The following is an 18,742-nucleotide window of genomic DNA, read 5'->3' on the forward strand; positions in this document are numbered from 1 at the left end:
TCTCATGGTTATTAGAGAGCTGAAAGCTGAAATTGCTGAGCTAAGAAGGCAACTAGCTGAACAAGCTAAAACAGTATCAGAGCAGGGCAACAAAATAGATGAACTCCAGAAAGCAGTAGAGGGCAGAGAGAATAGAATCAATGAGGCTGAAGACAGAATTAGCAAGATTGAGGATGAATTAGAGACAACTAAAGAAGAAGTAAGAGATCTCAAAAAGAGATTAAGAGATGCTGAAAACAACAACAGAGTCCTATGGGATGACTTCAAAAGAAACAATATACGCATTATTGGCTTACCAGAGGAAGAAAGAGAAGGGGAGGAAGAAAGCGTTCTCCAGGCCATAATAGCTGAAAATTTCTCTAGTCTAGACAACATCAAAGACATAAAGATTCAAGAAGCCCAGAGGGTCCCAAACAGAATTAACCCAGACCTAAAGACACCAAGACATGTCATACTTAGATTGGAAAGGAATAAGGATAAAGAAAGGATCCTCAAGGCTGCAAGAGAAAAACAAAGAGTCACCTACAAAGGAAAACCCATAAGATTAGCAGCAGACTTCTCCATACAAACACTACAGGCCAGAAGAGAATGGCAAGATATCTATCGAGTGCTCAATGAGAAAGGCTTTCAGCCAAGAATACTATATCCTGCTAGATTGTCATTCAGACTAGATGGAAGCATCAAAACCTTCTCAGACAAGCAACAGTTGAAGGAAGCAACCATCACCAAGCCTGCCTTGAAAGAAGTTCTGAAAGGTTTCCTATAAACAACCAGACCACCACAAATAGAACACATATCAAAACACTCTAAAACTCTACAAGAATGGTGTTAAAATATCTTCAATCTTTGATATCAATAAATGTCAATGGCCTGAATTCACCTATTAAAAGACACAGAGTAGGAAGATGGATCAGAAAACACAACCCAACAATATGTTGTCTACAGGAAACTCACCTAACGCAACAAGACAAACACAGACTTAAAGTGAAAGGATGGAAAACTATCATTCAAGCCAATGGCCCACAAAAAAGGGCAGGAACAGCTATTCTCATATCTGACATGATAGACTACCCTATGATCCTGCAATTCCTCTCCTGGGGATATATCCTAAGGAACACAACATATCTATCCAAAAAAAAATCTGTGTACACATATGTTCTTGGCAGCACAATTTGTAATAGTCAAAACCTGGAAGCAACCCAGGTGTCCAACAACAGATGAGTGGCTGAGCAAGTTGTGGTATATATATACAATGGAATACTACTCAGCTGTAAAAAATGGTGACTTCACCGTTTTCAGCCAATCTTGGATGGACCTTGAAAAAATCATGTTGAGTGAAATAAGTCAGAAACAGAAGGATGAATATGGGATGATCTCACTCTCAGGCCGAAGTTGAAAAACAAGATTAGAAAAGAAAACACAAGTCGAACCTGAAATGGAATTGGAGTATTACACCAAAGTAAAAGACTCTGGGGTGGGTGGGTGGGTGGGTGGGGAGAATACAGGTCCATGAAAAATGATGAATGAAATAGTGGGGGTTGTATTGTTGAATGGGAATCTGGGGAATGTTATGCATGTAAAAAAAAAAAAAAGAAGTAGAAACGCAAAGCAGAAATTGACCGAGTTTGGAGTATGGCACCAAAGTAAGAAAGCAGAAGTACACTAGAGTTTGCAGTGAGTACCTCCCTAATACTTCCTCTCCACTTTTCCAAGCTTTGGGACCAGGATTGCTCAACAATTTGTTTGGCTTTGTATGTTAACTCTCTTTTCAGTCACCAGGTTCCAGGTGTCATCAGGATGCCGGCCAGACTTCCCTGGATTGAAGACACCACCAATGTGTCCTGGAGCTCAGCTTCCCCAGAGACCCATCCTACTAGGGAAAGAGAGAGGCAGACTGGGAGTATGGACCGACCAGTCAACACCCATGTTCAGCGAGGAAGCAATTACAGAAGCCAGACCTTCTACCTTCTGCAACCCTCAATGACCCTGGGTCCATGCTCCCAGAGGGATAGAGAATGGGAAAGCTATCGGGGGAGGGGGTGGGATATGGAGATTGGGCGGTGGGAATTGTGTGGAGTTGTACCCCTCCTACCCTATGGTTTTGTTAATTAATCCTTTCTTTAATAAAAAATTTTAAAAAAAATGAGAAAAAAAAAAAAAAAAAAAAAAGAGACAGTGGCCAGAACACTGCTCAATTTGGGGTTGTAATGATCTGGGAATTTAAACCTGGAACTTAAAAGCCTCAGACATGACAGTATTTTGTAGGGGCCAGGTGTTGGGACACTTGGTGGAGTGCACATGTTACCGTTGGTAGAACCTGGGTCTCAGGTCCTGGAACACAGGCATAGGAGGACCTACTGGGGGTTGAAATGTTATGTGGAAAACTGGGACATGTTATGCATGTACAAACTATTGTATTTAACTGTCAATTGTAAACCATTAATCTCCCAATTTTTTAATTAAGAAAATTAAATAATTAATTTAAAAAAGAACCTGGATTTTTACCTATGGAGTGTGGAGTGAGAACAACTTCACAAGTGGTGAAGCAGTGCTTGCAAGTGTCTGTCTCCCTCTGTCTCCCTTTTCCATCTCAGCTTCTCTGTAGCTATCCAATAAATGGATAAATAGTCTTTTTTTGGGGGGGTTCCCCATATTTTATTCAAGAACTCATACAAAACATTCCAGATAAAAAGAGTGTTAATCTTCATCTTGGTTAATTTAGAAGTTAGCACAATTCCTAACACTTGACTGTTAACAACTACAAGTAACCAATCATGTAGATTATTCTTCTTTAAATATTTTTGCGTGAAATATTTCAAACACCTTTTGGAAAAAGACACCTCGGAAGTTACAGAGTGAAGGGTTCGGATGGTAGCACAGTGGGTTAAGTGTACATGGCGAAGTGCAAGGACTGGCATAAGGATCCTTGTTTAAGCCCCCAGCTCCCCACCTGCAGAGGAGGTCGCTTCAGAAGCGGTGAAGCAGGTCTGCAGGTGTCTATCTTTATCTCCCCCCTCTGATTTCCCTCCTCTCTCAATTTCTCTCTGTCCTATCCAACAACAACATCAATGGCAACAATAACAATAAATGACAACAACAAGGGCAACAAAATGGGAAAAAATGGCCTCCAGGAGCAGTGGATTCATGGTGCAGGCACCAAGCCCCAGCAATAACCCTGGAGGCAAAAAAAAAAAAAAAAAGAAAGAAAGGAAGGAAGGAAGGAAGAAAGAAAGAAAGAGAGAAAGAAAGAAAAGAAAAGAAGAAGAAGAAGAAGAAGAAGAAAAGGAAGTTAGTGATCATGGTCTAAGAGGTGGAGACTGAGGGTTCGAACCCAGGTTCTTGCACATTGTAACATGTGCACTCATTCAGGTGAGCCATCACCTAGCCCTCCTACTTCATTTATTTGCTTCTCTTTGCCACAAGTTTTTCATAGGTGCCATGGCGACAACAGAGACAAAACACTGAATAAATAATCTTAAAAAGATAAAAAGAAAGTCTTTCATAACCACTATGCTATATTCCAAGCCTGGCATATATAGTTTAGATGTATGTATGTCGTCTTTCTCCACCAGCAGTCTGTCTTGAGTCTCGTGCTCTTTGGACCCAACCTGGCCCCAGTAGAGGGTGTGAGACAGTAAGGAGTCAATTTACACCTACGTTTGACCATATAAAGGTTAGGATTATTTTATTCCTCTTGTCTATCCTACAGGATCTGGCATAAGATTTCCCTTCTCCTTGGGTCATGTGACAGGGGCAGATGGTCTTAGCAAAGTCAAAGGGTATGTGAACTTCTCTTAAGACACTTCAGGGGCATGGAGACCTTGCAGCTGCGGAGGGAAGACAGTCCACAGTGAGCCTCGGATCTGAGAATCACTGAAATTCTGTGTGTGTATGTATGTGTATACATATATATGTATATATGTATATATATATACATATATATATATATATATATATATTCTTAACAAGAGTAGAAAATTTTCTCATTCAAGACCAAAAAGAAATGGCAAACTGTGATCTATATAGTATTTCTTCCCTCAGCCCAAGCTTGTTGTGTGTTCTTCAACTGCTTGTGTTCCTTGTGAAAAGGGACTGGTGCTTGCTACTGCTATAGTCTCCTGATAATATTTGGGTGTTGGGTAAAGTTCAGTCATTGCCAAATAGATAATTTGCTAATGATTAAAATGAAGAAAAATGAAGTGAGTCAGTTGTTTCTGCAAGACACAGTTGCAGCTGTGTTCTTTTTTTTTAATATTTATTTTATTTATTTATTCCCTTTTGTTGCCCTTGTTGTTTTATTGTTGTAGTTTTTATTGTTATTGTCGTTGTTGGATAGGACAGAGAGAAATGGAGAGAGGAGGGGAAGACAGAGAGGAGGAGAGAAAGATAGACACCTGCAGACCTGCTTCACCGCCTGTGAAGCAACTCCCCTGCAGGTGGGGAGCCGGGGTTCGAACCGGGATCCTTATGCCGGTCCTTGTGCTTTGCGCCACCTGCGCTTAACCCGCTGCGCTACAGCCCGACTCCCAGCTGTGTTTTTTTTATTAGCATAGTTGATAGTGAGACCAGCATCAGGAAGAATTTCCCTGAAGACAGTAACGAAATGTTTGTTTTTGTTATTGTAATGAAAGAGATCAGAGGACAACTCCATCATAAGAAGTGTGACAGTCAAGCTCAGGGCCTCACATGTGCAAGGCTATACTGGTAAAGGGTTCTTAAAACTAGACCCTAAGGGCCGGGTGGTAGTGCAATGGCTTAGGCGCACATGACGCAAGGCGTAAGGGTTGGTGCAAGGGCCAGTGCAAGTGCAGGTGTAAGGATCCCGAGCCCCCAGCTTCCCACCTGCAGGGGTGTCGCTTCACGAGGGGTGAAGCTAGTCTGCAGGTGTCTATCTTTCACTTTCCCGTCTCTGTCTTCCCCTCCTTTCTCGACCTCTCTGTCTTGTCCAGCAACAACAACAGCAGTGACAACAATAATAACAACAACGATGGACAACAAGGGCAAACAAAAGGGAAAAACAGCCTCCAGGAGCAGTGGAATTGTAGTGCAGGCACTTCTTCTAGCGTTTGCCCAGTGCAGGCACTGAGCCCCAGCGATAAGCCTGGAGGCAAAAAAAAAAAAAAAAAAAAAAAGCACTCTGGCCTCCTTCTAGTCTGTGACCTGGTGTCTAAGACGATAATCCACCGACTTGAGGGCAGGTGTTTTTCAAATACTTTTCTCTGCACAACTTTCATTCCTCTCTCCCTGAAAAAACTGTATATGGAAAACTAGCTTTGCCTTCTTTACCACCAGGTGGCAGGGTAGCCTCCTCCACCAGCGCACCACAGTACCTAGAAGCCATTTTACAATTCTGAACCAATACCCTTCAGGCAGAAGAAAAATTCTTCACTGAGAAGGGTGCCTGTCTTGCCATGCAAGCTGCCTAGGTTTGAGCCTCAGCATCACACTGCTCTATGGCATTGAGGGAAGCTCTAGTGTGGTGGTGGCTCTCCCTTTATGTCTTCTCTTTTCTGAATGAGAAAACCTGCCAGAACGATGAAAGCATGCATGGGTGAGGTCATAGACACACAGATGCGATCAATATCCTTAACACAGAGGTTGACCAAAGAGTGGGGAGCACCAGAGAAATCAGCTTTGGAAATGCTATTAGCAGACCTCATAGGGAAATGTATGTATGTATGTATGATGAGCTCGGCTTCTTTTTTTTTTTTTTTAAGGAATTTTTTTTAATTCCCTTTTGTTGCCCTTATTTTATTGTTGTAGTTATTGTTATTATTGTTGGATAGGACAGGGAGAAATTGAGAGAGGAGGGGAAGACAGAGAGGGGGAGAGAAAGATAAGACACCTGCAGACCTGTTTCACCACCTGTGAAGCGACTCCCCTGTAGATGGGGAGCTGAGGGCTCGAACCGGGATCCTTACCCTGGTCCTTGTGCTTTGCACCACCTGCACTTAACCTACTGCACTATCGCCCAACTCCCTGAGCTTGGCTTCTTAAAGAGAAGCAGATTCCTGGGAAGCAAAGGGGGCTATGAGTCAGGTCATAAAGGGGGAAATATTAATGATCCTCTGAAGTAAAATGCCAACAAAAAATAACTCATTAGGTTTGAGCCCAGACCCCACTGCATTTTAATTTTTTTCCAGAGCACTGTTCAGCTCTGGTTTATGGTGGTACTGGGCATTGAACCTGGGACTTTGGAGTCTCAGACATTAAAATCTTTTGGGGGAGCCAGGTAATGGCATATGTTTGAGCACGTTACACTGTACAAGGATTCTGGTTCAAGCTCCTGGCCTTTACTTGCAGGGGTGAAGCTTCATTAGTAGTCAAACAGAGTTGCAGGTGTCTCTCTTTATCCCTGCCTATCTTCCCCTCCCAATTTCTCTCTGTCCTATCAAATTAAAAAAAAAAAAGGAAAAAATGGCTACTGGGATTTACTGTGTAGGCACCAAGCCCTAGCAATAACCCTGACGGTAATAAAACTTCTCAAAAATTAAATTTTAAATTTCTTTTTATATAACCATTGTGTTATCTTCCCAGACCTCTCCACTGCATTTAATTTGTTTTAATTTCTTTATTGGGGGATTAATGTTTTGCAGTTGACAATAAATACAATAGTTTGTCCATGCATAACATTTCCCAGTTTTCCACATTGCATTTAAATTTTTTAATTTGCTGTCAGTAGTTACAAGATTGTAAGACTACAATGTATACTTCCACACAACACCCACCACCAAAGTTCTATATTCCCACTTCCCAAAGATAACCACCATAATTTTCACAAGTTTTAGAAACAGTTTGTTTGCTTCTGTTTCCTCACTGCATTGAAAAAAAAAAAAAAAAAAAAACTCTGGTGCTGTGGTGTCCAGGATAGCATATCTGCTCCAAGGAGCCTGAGCTCCTTCTGAAAGTGGTAACACTTCAGACAAAACTAGAAAAATTGGTAAACTCTGCGAGAGGCAGTAAACAGTGTGCCTTTCTCTCTGATTTCTACTCCATGATCTCTAGTAGGGAGATCTTCTATGCCCAACTGACTCAAGAAGCTACTTCTCCACAAGTAGGCCAGGAAAAACTTTATCCATGGAGAGACTAAGGCTGATATAGATACCACTCCTTCAGGTGAGAGGCTTATAAGCCTTAACAGTAGCTACATATAAGGCACTGTACTTGGCACAATGTAAGTGTTTTACAGACATCAGTGCAGCCCTGGGGAATCTAAGTTGTCAATATATCCATTATACAGATGGAAAAAAGGCTCAAAAGTTCAGTTGCTTGGCAAGGACATAGAGGAAAGTCAATGACCTTTTGTGGCAGTGAGGATTACAGTATTCTAATTTGTAAGAGTCAATCTAGAAAAAGACTGCTTGGCGGTTCAGATTCCTCTTGTGCCCTTAGACCTTGAGAGATTTTTCATTAAGATGTGGAACAGGAAGTTCCATTTAGTGAGTGTCCTCAGGAAAAACCTGGTCCAGATAGCCTGGGTCGAGTCTCTGTTCAAGTCTTCAGCTATCTACTCTGGACTCGCCATCTCTCTTTATGCTGGTGTCAGAGCTGTTCAAAGGTGTTTCAGTCATGGTAGATGTGGACAGCAGCTCCAGCCTTTGCTGCTTCTGATACTTGACTCTGCGGTTTTGGAACCAGACCCTCACCTGCATTTGGAGACAGCAGCAAAGATCAGAATGTGACCAGCAGTTCCCACTGTTCTGCCATCCTCAGAGTCCACTCCCAGTTCTGGCCCAGATTTGTTGTTCTTTCTTCTAAGAAAAGTATCATCTCAAAACATTCTTCCTTATAGTTCCAGGTACCATTCATTTGTTTATTTTTTTTAATCTTTCATTTATTTGTGGATAGAGACAGCCAGAAATTGAGAGGGGAGGGGAGGATAGGAAAGGAAAGAGACACCCATAGTCCTGCTTCCCCACTCTCAAAGCTTTTCCCTCGCAGGTGGGAACCAGCAGTGGGGAGAAGCAACCGTTCCAGCTATATTTTGTAGGTATGATGTCTAGAAGCCAAGACAAGAGTGAGTTTTAGTAAGAGAAGGAGTAGTCAGACGATAGCTGCTGTACCAACAAGCTACTGGACAGTAGAGTAAGATGAGGAAATAAAGCATGATGATAAGTAGAAGCAGGAGGAGAAATCTACAAAAACTGGGTATTCTGAGCAACTGGTGGACAATAGATACATGAGGAAGGGAACAGATTTAGGGAGAAGAAATCGGGGATTGAGGTTTAGACTAGTCAAATTTGAAATATGACATTTCAAATGAGGATCTCAAGAAGATAGTTGTACAAATAAGAAAAGATAACTGGACTAAAGATACAAATTTAGGAGTCATTAGTTCATAGATGGTAATCTAAAATCATGTAAATTGCAGCCTTGGAGGCAGCATAGTGGTTACAGCATTGGACTTGGAATCATGAGATCCAGAGTTCGATCACTGGCTTTACATGTACCAGAGTGGTGCTCTGGTTCCCTCTCTCTTTTCTTCCTTTCTCTTGTGTCAGTAAATAAGCTGGAACATAGCAGTGGTCTGTTAAAAACAAATACAGGTGGTCCAGGAGGTGGCGCAGTGGTTAAGGAACTATAGACTCTCAAGAAGGAGGTCCTGAATTCAATCCCCGGCAGCACATGTACCACAGTGATGTATGGCTCTTTCTCGCTCTCCTCCTATCTTTCTCATTAATAAAATAAATAAAATCTTAAAAAACCAAATACAGTGCACGAGGGGGGGATAACATAATGGTTATGGAAACAGCCTCTCATGCCTGAGGCTCCCAGGTCTCGGGTTCAATGCCCTGCACCCACCGTAAACCAGAACAGAGCAGTGCTCTGGTAAAAGAATAAAAATAAAGTAAAATAAATAAAAGAATTTAAAAAAATGCAATGCCAAATCTCCAAAGAAGACAGAGAGGTAGCCAGAAAACTGGATGGAAAATCCAAGAAAGCATGGTGTATGGAAGCCAAGAATGTATTCCAGTAAGAGGAGTGGTCAGCTGATAGCTTCTGTACCAACAGCTACTGAACAGCAGAGTAAGATGAAGAAATAAAGCATCTGTTCATTTTAGCCACATAAAGATAACTAAAGATCTTGATAACGTTTTGGTGGAATGATAAAGAATTTATGTTGGAATGAATTAAAGTGTCGCTGGAAGGTGAGGACACAGAATATAGTCAGTTCTTGAGAAGTTTGCCTTGAAAAAAAGCAGAGAAATATTACAGTAGCTGGAGGGATATATGGAGTTGATAGTGTGTATTATTTTTTATTATTTCTAATTTCTTTTTTTTTTAATTTTTTAATCTTTATTGATTGAACAGAGACAGCCAGAAATCAAGAGAGAAGGGGGTGGTAGAGAGGGAGAGAGACAGAGAAACACCTGCAGCACTGCTTCACCACTTGCAAAGCTTTCCCCCTGCAGGTGGGGACCAGGGGGCTCGAACCCAGGCCCTGAGCATTGTAATACATGTGCTCAACCAGGTGCGCCACCACCCGGCCCCTATTATTTCTAATTTCTTATTATCTTTACTTACTTATTGAATACAGACAGCCAGAAATTGAATGGGAAGAAGAAGATAGAGAGGGAGAGAGACAGAGAGACACCTGCAGCCCTGCTTTACCACTCAAAAAGCTTCCCCTACCAGGTAGGGACTGGGGGCTCCAACCTAAGTGTTTGTGCAGTGTAGCATGTGTGTTCAACCAGGTGCACCACCCAGCCCCAAGATAATGTATATCATTATTTGTAATATCTAGTTCACTGAACACCTACTTAATTTCACTGTCAAATCTTCATCTGGCATGGAAATATTACATTTTAAAGTTCTAAATTAACACTGCATATTGTTCCCATACTGTGATTTCAAATGGAGCTATTATATAGGAGTATGCCAATAACTAAGTTCTGTTTCACCTTGTGGCATGGTACAGAGGAAACCCACCTGGGGTTTTCAGAGAGAACTGCTTGTCTCCATGTGCAGTTCAGGCCTCACAGGAGAAAGTGCTTCTCACCTGGTTTTCTGTAAGGTTGAGTCGGGCTGCCAGCTGGGCTCTCTTCTTCCCCACCAAATTGTGCTGTTGTGCAAAAACTTTTTCTAGCTCTTCCAGCTGCTTCAAGTTAAACATAACTCGGACCCTTTTAGGAGGTCTCTCAATGTCCTGATGGTCCTTATGTAGGGCCCAGTATGGGGGATCCTGGAGGCCTGGGTAATGAGCCAGCTCCAAGCCTAAAGAGCAGCCAGAGGGAGGGGAAGTTAGTCATCGCCCACTACTCACCTATCTTGGAGAAGAGAGAACAAGTACACAGCTATACTACTCTCCCTCACCCTTGACTAGGCAACACAGTATGAAAGAAGAGAACAAAGAGGCTGTGCAGAAATAACAGGGGAAAAAAAGAGAGAGGGAAAGAGCCAATGGTATAAAATTATTTATGCTTCCACGATCCTCCAGCTGAGTGGCTCAACCTCTGGCCCTAAGAGCAGTTGTCAGCCTTTCTCTTGCCACTACTCATTTTCTCGGTTACTTCAGGAAATACTATGAAAGGATCCTCCCTTCCAAGGGTTCACCCTCTTTCAATCTTTTTTTTTTTTAATTTTTTTATATTTATGTATTTTCCCTCTTGTTGCCCTTGTTTTTCTTTTTTATTGTTGTTGTAGTTATTATGTTATTAGTTGTTATTGATGTCGTCGTCGTTGTTAGGACAGAGAGAAATGGAGAGAGGAGGGGAAGACAGAGAGGGGGAGAGAAAGATAGACACCCGTAGACCTTACACTGGTCTTGTGCTTCTCGCCACATACACTTAACCCGCTGCTCTATCGCCTGACTCCCCCTTTCAATCTTTTTTTTTTTTTTTTTTTTTTTTACCAGAGCACTGCTCAGCTTTGCCTTATGGTGGTGCAGGGGACTGAACCTGGGACTTTTGGAGTCTCGGGCATGAAAGTCTCTTTTGCATAACTCTTTTGCATAAGGTCTACCCCTGCTGTCTTTCAATCTTTTAACAAATACTCTTTGAATGTCTACTATGCATCAGGCAGTGGTTCCAGGACAAAACAGGTAATCCTGTAAATACATAAAAGACTGAGTATGTCAGAAAGTGATGGTGAATTAAAGAAAAAGGAAAAAAAGGACAGGGTGGGTGTATGTGTATAGAGGAGTAGTTTGCATTTTCAGGAAGGGTAGCCATCTCAGAAATGATATTGAGCAGGGTTACTCTGTATGGCCTGTGTCCTGCACACAATGGAAAACCTGGTAGGTAGAGTTTGAGATTCTGTCCACTGTCCACAAATCAACGATTACTCCTCAACGGCAGGGATGTCCTAATACAAACAAAGGTGCTATTCAGTTCACCGTGCTGTGGGCCAATGGAGATAAAAATTCATTCACCAGGTGACAGTATCTGAGTCATAACTTGAAAATGAAATAAGGATAGAGGAGCCGGATGGTGTTGCATGTGGTTGAGTGCACGTTACAATGTGCGAGGACCCAGGTTTGATCTGCTGGTCCCCACCTGCAGGGGGAAAGCTTCACAAGTGGTGAAGCAGTGTTGCAGGTGTCTCTCTCCCTCTCTATCATCCCCTTCCCTCTGGATTTCTACCTGTCTCTATCCAATAAATAAAGTAAAAAAAAATTTTTTTTAATAAGATGGAACAGGCAGTAGGGCACATAGTAGGAATGCAAAATGCAGGGGCCAGTGCAGGGATCCCGGTTCGAGTCCCGGCTGGCTCCCCACCTGCAGAAGGGTCACTTCTCAAGTAGTAAAGCAGGTCTGCAAGTGTCTTTTTCTCCCCCTCTCTGTCTTCCCCTCCTCTCTCAATTTCTCTCTTTCCTACTCAAGAGCAACAGCAGCAACAAAAACAGTGGAAAAAAGGTATCTGCCAGGGGTAGTGGGTTCTTAGTACAGGTACCAAGCCCCAGCGATAACCCTGGAGGCAAAAATAAATAAGGTGAATAAGGTGCAAGTTGGGGAGTGAGCATAATAGTTTTGCAAAAAAAAAAAAAAAAAACTTTCATGACTGAAGCTCTGAAGTCCCAGGTTCAGTTCCAAGGACCATCATAAGCCAGAGCTGAGCAGTGCTCTAGTCTCTGTATCTTTCTCTGTATCTCTCTCACTAAAATAAATAAAATAGGGTAGCAGAAGATAGCATGTTTATCCAAACAGACTCATGCCGGTGGCTCCAAAGTCACAGGTTCAAGCCCCCACACTACCATATGTCAGAGTTGAGCAGTGCTCTGGTAATCAAAATAAATAAATAAAGTATATTTTAAGAATTACCATTTCTTTTTTATTTATTTATTTATTCCCTTTTGTTGCCCTTGTTGTTTTATTGTTGTAGTTATTATTGTTGTTGTCGTCGTTGTTGGATAGGACAGAGAGAAATGGAGAGAGGAGGGGAAGACAGAGAGGAGGAGAGAAAGATAGACACCTGCAGACCTGCTTCACCGCCTGTGAAGCGACTCCCCTGCAGGTGGGGAGCCAGGGGCTCGAACAAGAATTACCATTTCTTTAAAAAAGAGTAAGGTACAGAGTAATAGGTCTAGTGTGGATGGAAGGAGAAATATATCTATTTAGGCATTCAATATACATAAAATACCTCTGGAAGTATAAAACTGGAGTAATTGGCTACTTATAGGGTAGGGACAACTAAGTAGATGGTGAGGACAGGAGTGTCAGAAAAACCTGTTTTTCATATATTTTAGGAACTTGAAAAATGAGGCAGCTGTAATATAAAGCAGTACATTGAAAACCTGACCTGGTATATAGGAGGGAGGTTAGGTAAAAGCAGTCTAGGGGACTGAAGAGATAGTTTAAAGTTAGAGCTCAGGATCTGCATGCTTGAGGCCCAGTCTTTGGCACCAGCTATATGACAGAACTGAGCTGTATTCTGGTTCTGGTTGTGGTTCCTAAAAAAAAAAGAAAAAAATCAAAGAAGCAAAACAGTTTTTGTAATGTGAGACATGGTTCCCCAATGCAATAGCTTGAGTTTGGATATGGTAGGGAGCCCAAGGTTTTTTTCCAGCCTAGGTGGGAAAAGGTTCAATTGAAAAGAGTTGAGGGGGTGGAGGGTAGATAGCATAATGGTCAAGCAAACAGACTTTCATGTCTGAGTCTCCAAAGTCCCAGGTTCAATCCCCTGCACCATCATAAGCCAGAGCTGAACAGTGCTCTGGTAAGAAAGAAAAGAAAGAAAGAAAGAAAGAAAGAAAGAAAGAAAGAAAGAAAGAGAGGAAGGAAGGAAAAGAGTTGAGGAAGTGCAGGTGGGAGAGCTCAGGGAGTAGGAACCAGGTAAGATTGTGTTAAAGGGTGGTGGCAAACCTGGTTAATTGCATGTTATGTTGCATGTTATGAGGTCTTGAGTTTGATCCCCAGCTTTGCATGTGCTAGAACGGTGTTCTGTTAAATAAATGAATAAATATTTTTTCCCAAAGGAAGGACAGAGACCAGGCAGTGGTGCACTTGGTTGAGCACACACATTACCATGTACAAGGACCTGGGTTCAAGCTACAGGTCTCCTGCAGAGGACAAGATTTATGAGAGGTGAAGTAGTTCTCTCTCTCTCTCCATCCACCTTCCCTCTCAATTTCTCCCTATAAAAAATCAAATCAAATCAAAAGCCCGACAAAGTAAAGGGTCACCTGGGATGGAGGGAGAGGACAATTTAGGGTTGAGGGGTTTCACATATGAAACTGTATTCTGAGATTCAATCACAACTACCATTAAGTGGGCAGGGTGTAGATAGCATAGTGGTTATGCAAAAAGAGACTTTCATGCCTGAGGCTCCAAAGTTCCAGGATCAATCCCCTGCAGCACCACAAATCAGAGCTAAGCAGTGCTCTGGTAAAAAAAACAAAAACCGGGAGTCGGGAGGTAACACAGCGCGTTAAGCGCACAGGGCACAAAGCGCAACGACCGGCATAAGAATCCCTGTTCGAGCCCCCGGCTCCCCACCTGCAGGGTAGTCGCTTCACAGGCGGTGAAGCAGGTCTGTAGGTGTCTATCTTTCTCTCCCCCTCTCTATCTTCCCCTCCTCTCTCCATTTCTCTCTGTGCTATCCAACAATGACATCAGTATCAACAACAATAAAACAACAAGGGCAACAAAAAGGAATAAATAAATAAATATTTAAAACAACCATTCTGTGTCAACTACAACTTGTAAATAAAGTGATCTGGTGATGGGGGGTATATTAAAAGGATGTTGGTATGTTTTGATAAGGCTTACACTCACTTAGCTTCTGTTTCCGTGGGAGCAAGGGCAAAGAAAATGGCAGAAGCTTGTGTAGGTGGGTGTTAATGCTAGAGCAGAAAATTAGATTCTTGCTGGAGTTTAGCTGCTGGCGCTTCAGAGCCCTCAGGTACCGAAGAACACTAGAAGCAAGTGGGCTCAGAGCAGTTGGGTGGGAACCATATCTGGCTGGGTCCATGCATCTGCCAGCCCCTAACAGCTTCTTGCTGGCCAGCACCCCCAGGAGCATCCGCTTCTCCGTGTTAAAAGTCAAAGCTGTGGGATCAGCTGAGAAGCCGCTTTTGAGAAGACTCCTTGGCACCACAGAAATATCCAAAGGTGATGTGCGAAAGCCAAGGCTTCCATAAATGTCTCAAGGGAAGTGGAGCAGGTCTGGGTCCTGGGGTCTAGTGTCGCCAGTCTCTCTCTTGCAAGACCCAAGGCCACAGGACCCCTTCCTACCCCAACTGTGTGCGGTCCTCCAGCTCTCAGACTTCTCTATCCCGCGCTCAGCTTGCGGCCGCTCTCTAGTCGCCCCGCTTGTTTCCCCGGACGCGGACCCCAGGAACCCCGGCCCCCCACCCCTACCCCGTACCTGTGGCTCCGAGACTCGGGAGGCCCCAGAAGCCAGGCCACAGCACCGGTGGCTGCAGGCACAGCAGGCAGGGACCTACGCTCAGATAGGCGGGCGGCGGCGTCTCGGGGCCCGGCCAGGGCAAAGCGAGGGCAGGAGACTGGCAGCGGGCGGCGGGGAGGAGCGGGGCAGCGCAGGGCACCTGCTGGCTGGAGCCCGCGGGCGCGCGGGGGCCGGGCCTGGCCAGGAGGGCCTCGACGGAGAAGGAGGAGGCCAGGCGTCGGGGGGGACCGGGAGAGTCGGGGTCCGCGGAGGAGCAGCCTGCCGGAGGAGCCTGGATGTCGGCACCCGTGGGGGCGGGTGGTGGGCTCCCACGCGGTTCCCGACAGGCCATGGCGGCTCTCTGGCTTCGAGGGCGAGGTGGAGAGATTCCCGGGGGCTCTAGGTGTTGGGTAGGAAACACAAGCGGTTAGTGAGGACCTTGCAAACAGGAGCTATACTCGTAGAAGCGCTTAAATTCAGTGGGGCGGGACTGGAAGGGGCGGGACCCAGGAGGGGCCTCGGTGCCCCAGAGGGCCAGGAGTGCCGAGCCCTCCAAAGACGTTCAACCCGCAGCCCCTAGACCAGTCCTGGACGAGTCACGGTGGGCACAGCGCCCAGGAGCAGCACTCACGCCAGGGGTCCTGGGGGTGGGGGTGGGGAGGGAAGAAACCTCAGGCTCCTTCCCGGTGGTTAGTTGACCCTCAGCAAGCTTCCCAGCGTACTGTCAGGCCTGAGTTTATCCATGTAGACGTCCCCGCAAACCTTTTCATAAAATATTTCTTTGTGGGAGTCGGGAGGTAGCGTAGTGGGTTAAGCTCACGTGGCGCAAAGCGCAAGGACCGGCCTAAGAGTCCTGGTTCAAGCCCCGGCTCCCCTGCAGGGGAGTCGCTTCACAGGCGGTGAAGCAGGTCTGCAGGTGTCTATCTTTCTCTCCCCTCTCTGTCTTCCCCTACTCTCTCCATTTCTCTCTGTCCTATCCAACAACGACATCAGTAACAACAACAATAATAACTACGACAACAATAAAAAACAACAAGGGCAACACAAGGGAAAATAAATAAATATAAAAATTAATATATATATATATATTTGTTTGTTTATGTGAGAGAGAGGAGGAAAGAACCAGAGTATCAATACAGTTGACATTCGATAAGGAGGATGAAACTCAGTACTTCACGCCTGAGAGTCCAACACTTAATCTGTTGCACCACATCCAAGGTCGCAAAAATTGTACTTAATTTGAAGATTTTGTTTTATCAATACAATGAAAAGTAAATTTCTTGGGCTGGAGAGATAGCACAGTGGTTATGCAAAAAGACATTTGCCTGAGGCTCCAAAGTCACCACCATATGCCAGAGCTGAGCAGTACTCTGGTGATAAATGAATAAATAAACAAACAAATTCCCACTCTATTCCTACAGTCAGTCTGATTCCTACCTGAAGACACCTGGTTACCTTTTTTTTTTTTTTTTTAATCTTTTCAGGAACTTTCTTCACCCACATTACTTAGATACTGCTGGGAAAAAAATCTTTCCTAAATCCAAAAAGGCAGGAGGGAGAAAACTAAAGTTCAGATTAAGAAATACTAATTGTATATCAGACAAGAGGCTAATAACCAGAATATATAAAGAACTTACAAATCTCAACAACAAGACAACAAATAACCCCATCCAAAAATGGGGGGAGGATACGGACAGAATATTCACCACAGAAGAGATCCAAAAGGCAGAGAAACACATGAAAAAATGCTCCAAGACTCTGATTATCAGAGAAATGCAAATAAAGACAACAATGAGATACCACTTCACTCCTGTGAGAATGTCATACATCAGAAAAGGTAACAGCAGCAAATGTTGGAGAGAGTGTGGGGTCAAAGGAACCCTCCTACACTGCTGGTGGGAATGTCAATTGGTCCAACCTCAGTGGAGAATAGTCTGGAGAACTCTCAGAAGGCTAGAAATGGAGCTACCCTATGATCCTGCAATTCCTCTCCTGGGGATATATCCTAAGGAACCCAACACATCCATCCAAAAAGATCTGTGTACACATATGTTCTTGGCAGCACAATTTGTAATAGCCCAAACCTGGAAGCAACACAGATGTCCAACAACAGATGGGTGGCTGAGCAAATTGTGGCTGAGTAGTAGTATAGATACTACTCAGCTACAAAAAGTGGTGACTTCACCATTTTCAGCCGATCTTGGATGGACCTTGAAAAAATTCATGTTAAGTGAAATAAGTCAGAAACAAAAGGATGAATATGGGATGATCTCACTCTCAGGCAGAATTTGAAAAACAAGATCAGAAAAGATAACACAAGTAGAACCTGAACTGGAATTGGCATATTGCACCAAAGTAAAAGACTCTGGGGTGGGTGGGTGGGGAGAATACAGAACCAGGAAAGATGACAGAGGACCTAGGGGGTCGTATTATTATATGGAAAACTGGGAAATGTTATGCATGTACAAACTGTTGTATTTACTGTTGAATGTAAAACATTAATTCCCCAGTAGAGAAACAAACAAACAAACAAAAAAAATAACTAAAGAAAAAAAACACTGATTGCCAATGCAAATGACAGTTTTCAAATCTCTTTGAATTAAGTAGGTGTTGGGCAGCTATTTGTATCTCTGTTTTTTAGATAACCAGTGCTAATTGTCCTTGGGCAAATTACAAGGTACTGTTTTGTATTTCTTCACCTGTAAAATGGATAAGGTAAATTCCTCTTGGAGTTGCTATGCATTTATGTGATGTATGTAAATATTTAGAATTAGGCTGTTGGGGTCTGAGATGTGGGTAGAGCTTTGAACTTTCAGGTGTGAAGTCCTGAGGTCCATCTCTGGCATTGAATATGCAAGTGTGATGTCCTGCCTCCCTCTTTTTTCTCTCCCTTCATTTTTTTTTTGTTTTTTTTTTAATTTTTTAAATATATTTTATTTATTTTTTCCCTTTTGTTGCCCTTGTTGTTTTATTGTTGTATTTATTATTGTTGTTGTTGTTGTTGGATAGGACTGAGAGAAATGGAGAGAGGGAAGGGAAGACAGAGAGGAGGAAAGAAAGACACCTGCAGACCTGCTTCACCGCCTGTGAAGCGACTCCCCTGCAGGTGGGGAGCCGGGGTTCGAACCGGAATCCTTATGCCGGTCTTTGTGCTTTGCGCCACCTGCGCTTAGCCCACTGTACTACAGCCCGACTCCCTTCATTTGTTAATAAATCAGTAAAATTGAGGAAAAAAAATGGGGGCTTCGCGGTAGTGCAATGGGTTAAGTGCACATGGCGCAAAATGCAAAGACCCGCATAAGAATCCTGGTTGGAGGGGGTCAGGCGGTGGCCCAGTGGGTTAAGCGTATGTGGCGCAAAGCGCAAGGACCGGCGTATGGATCCTGGTTCGAGCCCCCAGCTCCCCACCTGCAGGGGAGTTGCTTCACAGGTGGTGAAGCAGGTCTGCAGGTGTCTATCTTTCTTTCCCCCTCTCTGTCTTCCCCTCTTCTCTCCATTTCTCTCTGTCCTATCCAACAACGAACAACATCAACAATGGCAATAATAATAACCACAACGAGGGCAACAAAAGGGGGAAAATGGCCTCCAGGAGGGGTGGATTCATGGTGCAGGCACCGAGCCCAGCAATAACCCTGGAGGAAAAAAAAAAAAAAAGAATCCTGGTTGGAGCCCCCAGCTCCCCACACATATAGGGGGTCACTTCACAAGTGGTGAAGCAGGTCTGCAGGTGTCTTTCCTCCTATCTGTCTTTCTCTCCTCTCTTGATTTCTCTCTGTCCTATCCAACAACAACAGGTATAACAACAACAATAACAACCACAACAAGGTCAACAACAAGGACAACAAAATGGGAAAAATAGCCTCCAGGAGCAGTGAATTTTTGTAGTGCTGGCACCGAGCCCCAGCGATAACCCTGG

General features: G+C 43.8%; 1 protein-coding gene across 1 annotated transcript in view; it reads right to left on the minus strand.

The window, feature by feature from the left end:
- Nucleotides 1-6,673: 6,673 nt before the first annotated feature.
- Nucleotides 6,674-18,742, minus strand: part of NOTO (notochord homeobox) — a 42,258-nt gene continuing 30,189 nt past the window's right edge. The window contains exons 2-4 of the mRNA XM_016188421.2: nt 14,806-15,225; nt 10,001-10,215; nt 6,674-7,646 (exon numbers count right to left, since the gene is read on the minus strand). Of these exons, the coding sequence (XP_016043907.2) occupies nt 7,500-7,646; nt 10,001-10,215; nt 14,806-15,178 (735 nt within the window). The 5' untranslated portion in view covers nt 15,179-15,225 and the 3' untranslated portion in view covers nt 6,674-7,499. The remainder of the gene's footprint in view (nt 7,647-10,000; nt 10,216-14,805; nt 15,226-18,742) is intronic.

This window comes from Erinaceus europaeus, chromosome 3 (genome assembly GCF_950295315.1).
Source record: "Erinaceus europaeus chromosome 3, mEriEur2.1, whole genome shotgun sequence".
Classification (NCBI taxonomy): domain Eukaryota; kingdom Metazoa; phylum Chordata; class Mammalia; order Eulipotyphla; family Erinaceidae; genus Erinaceus; species Erinaceus europaeus.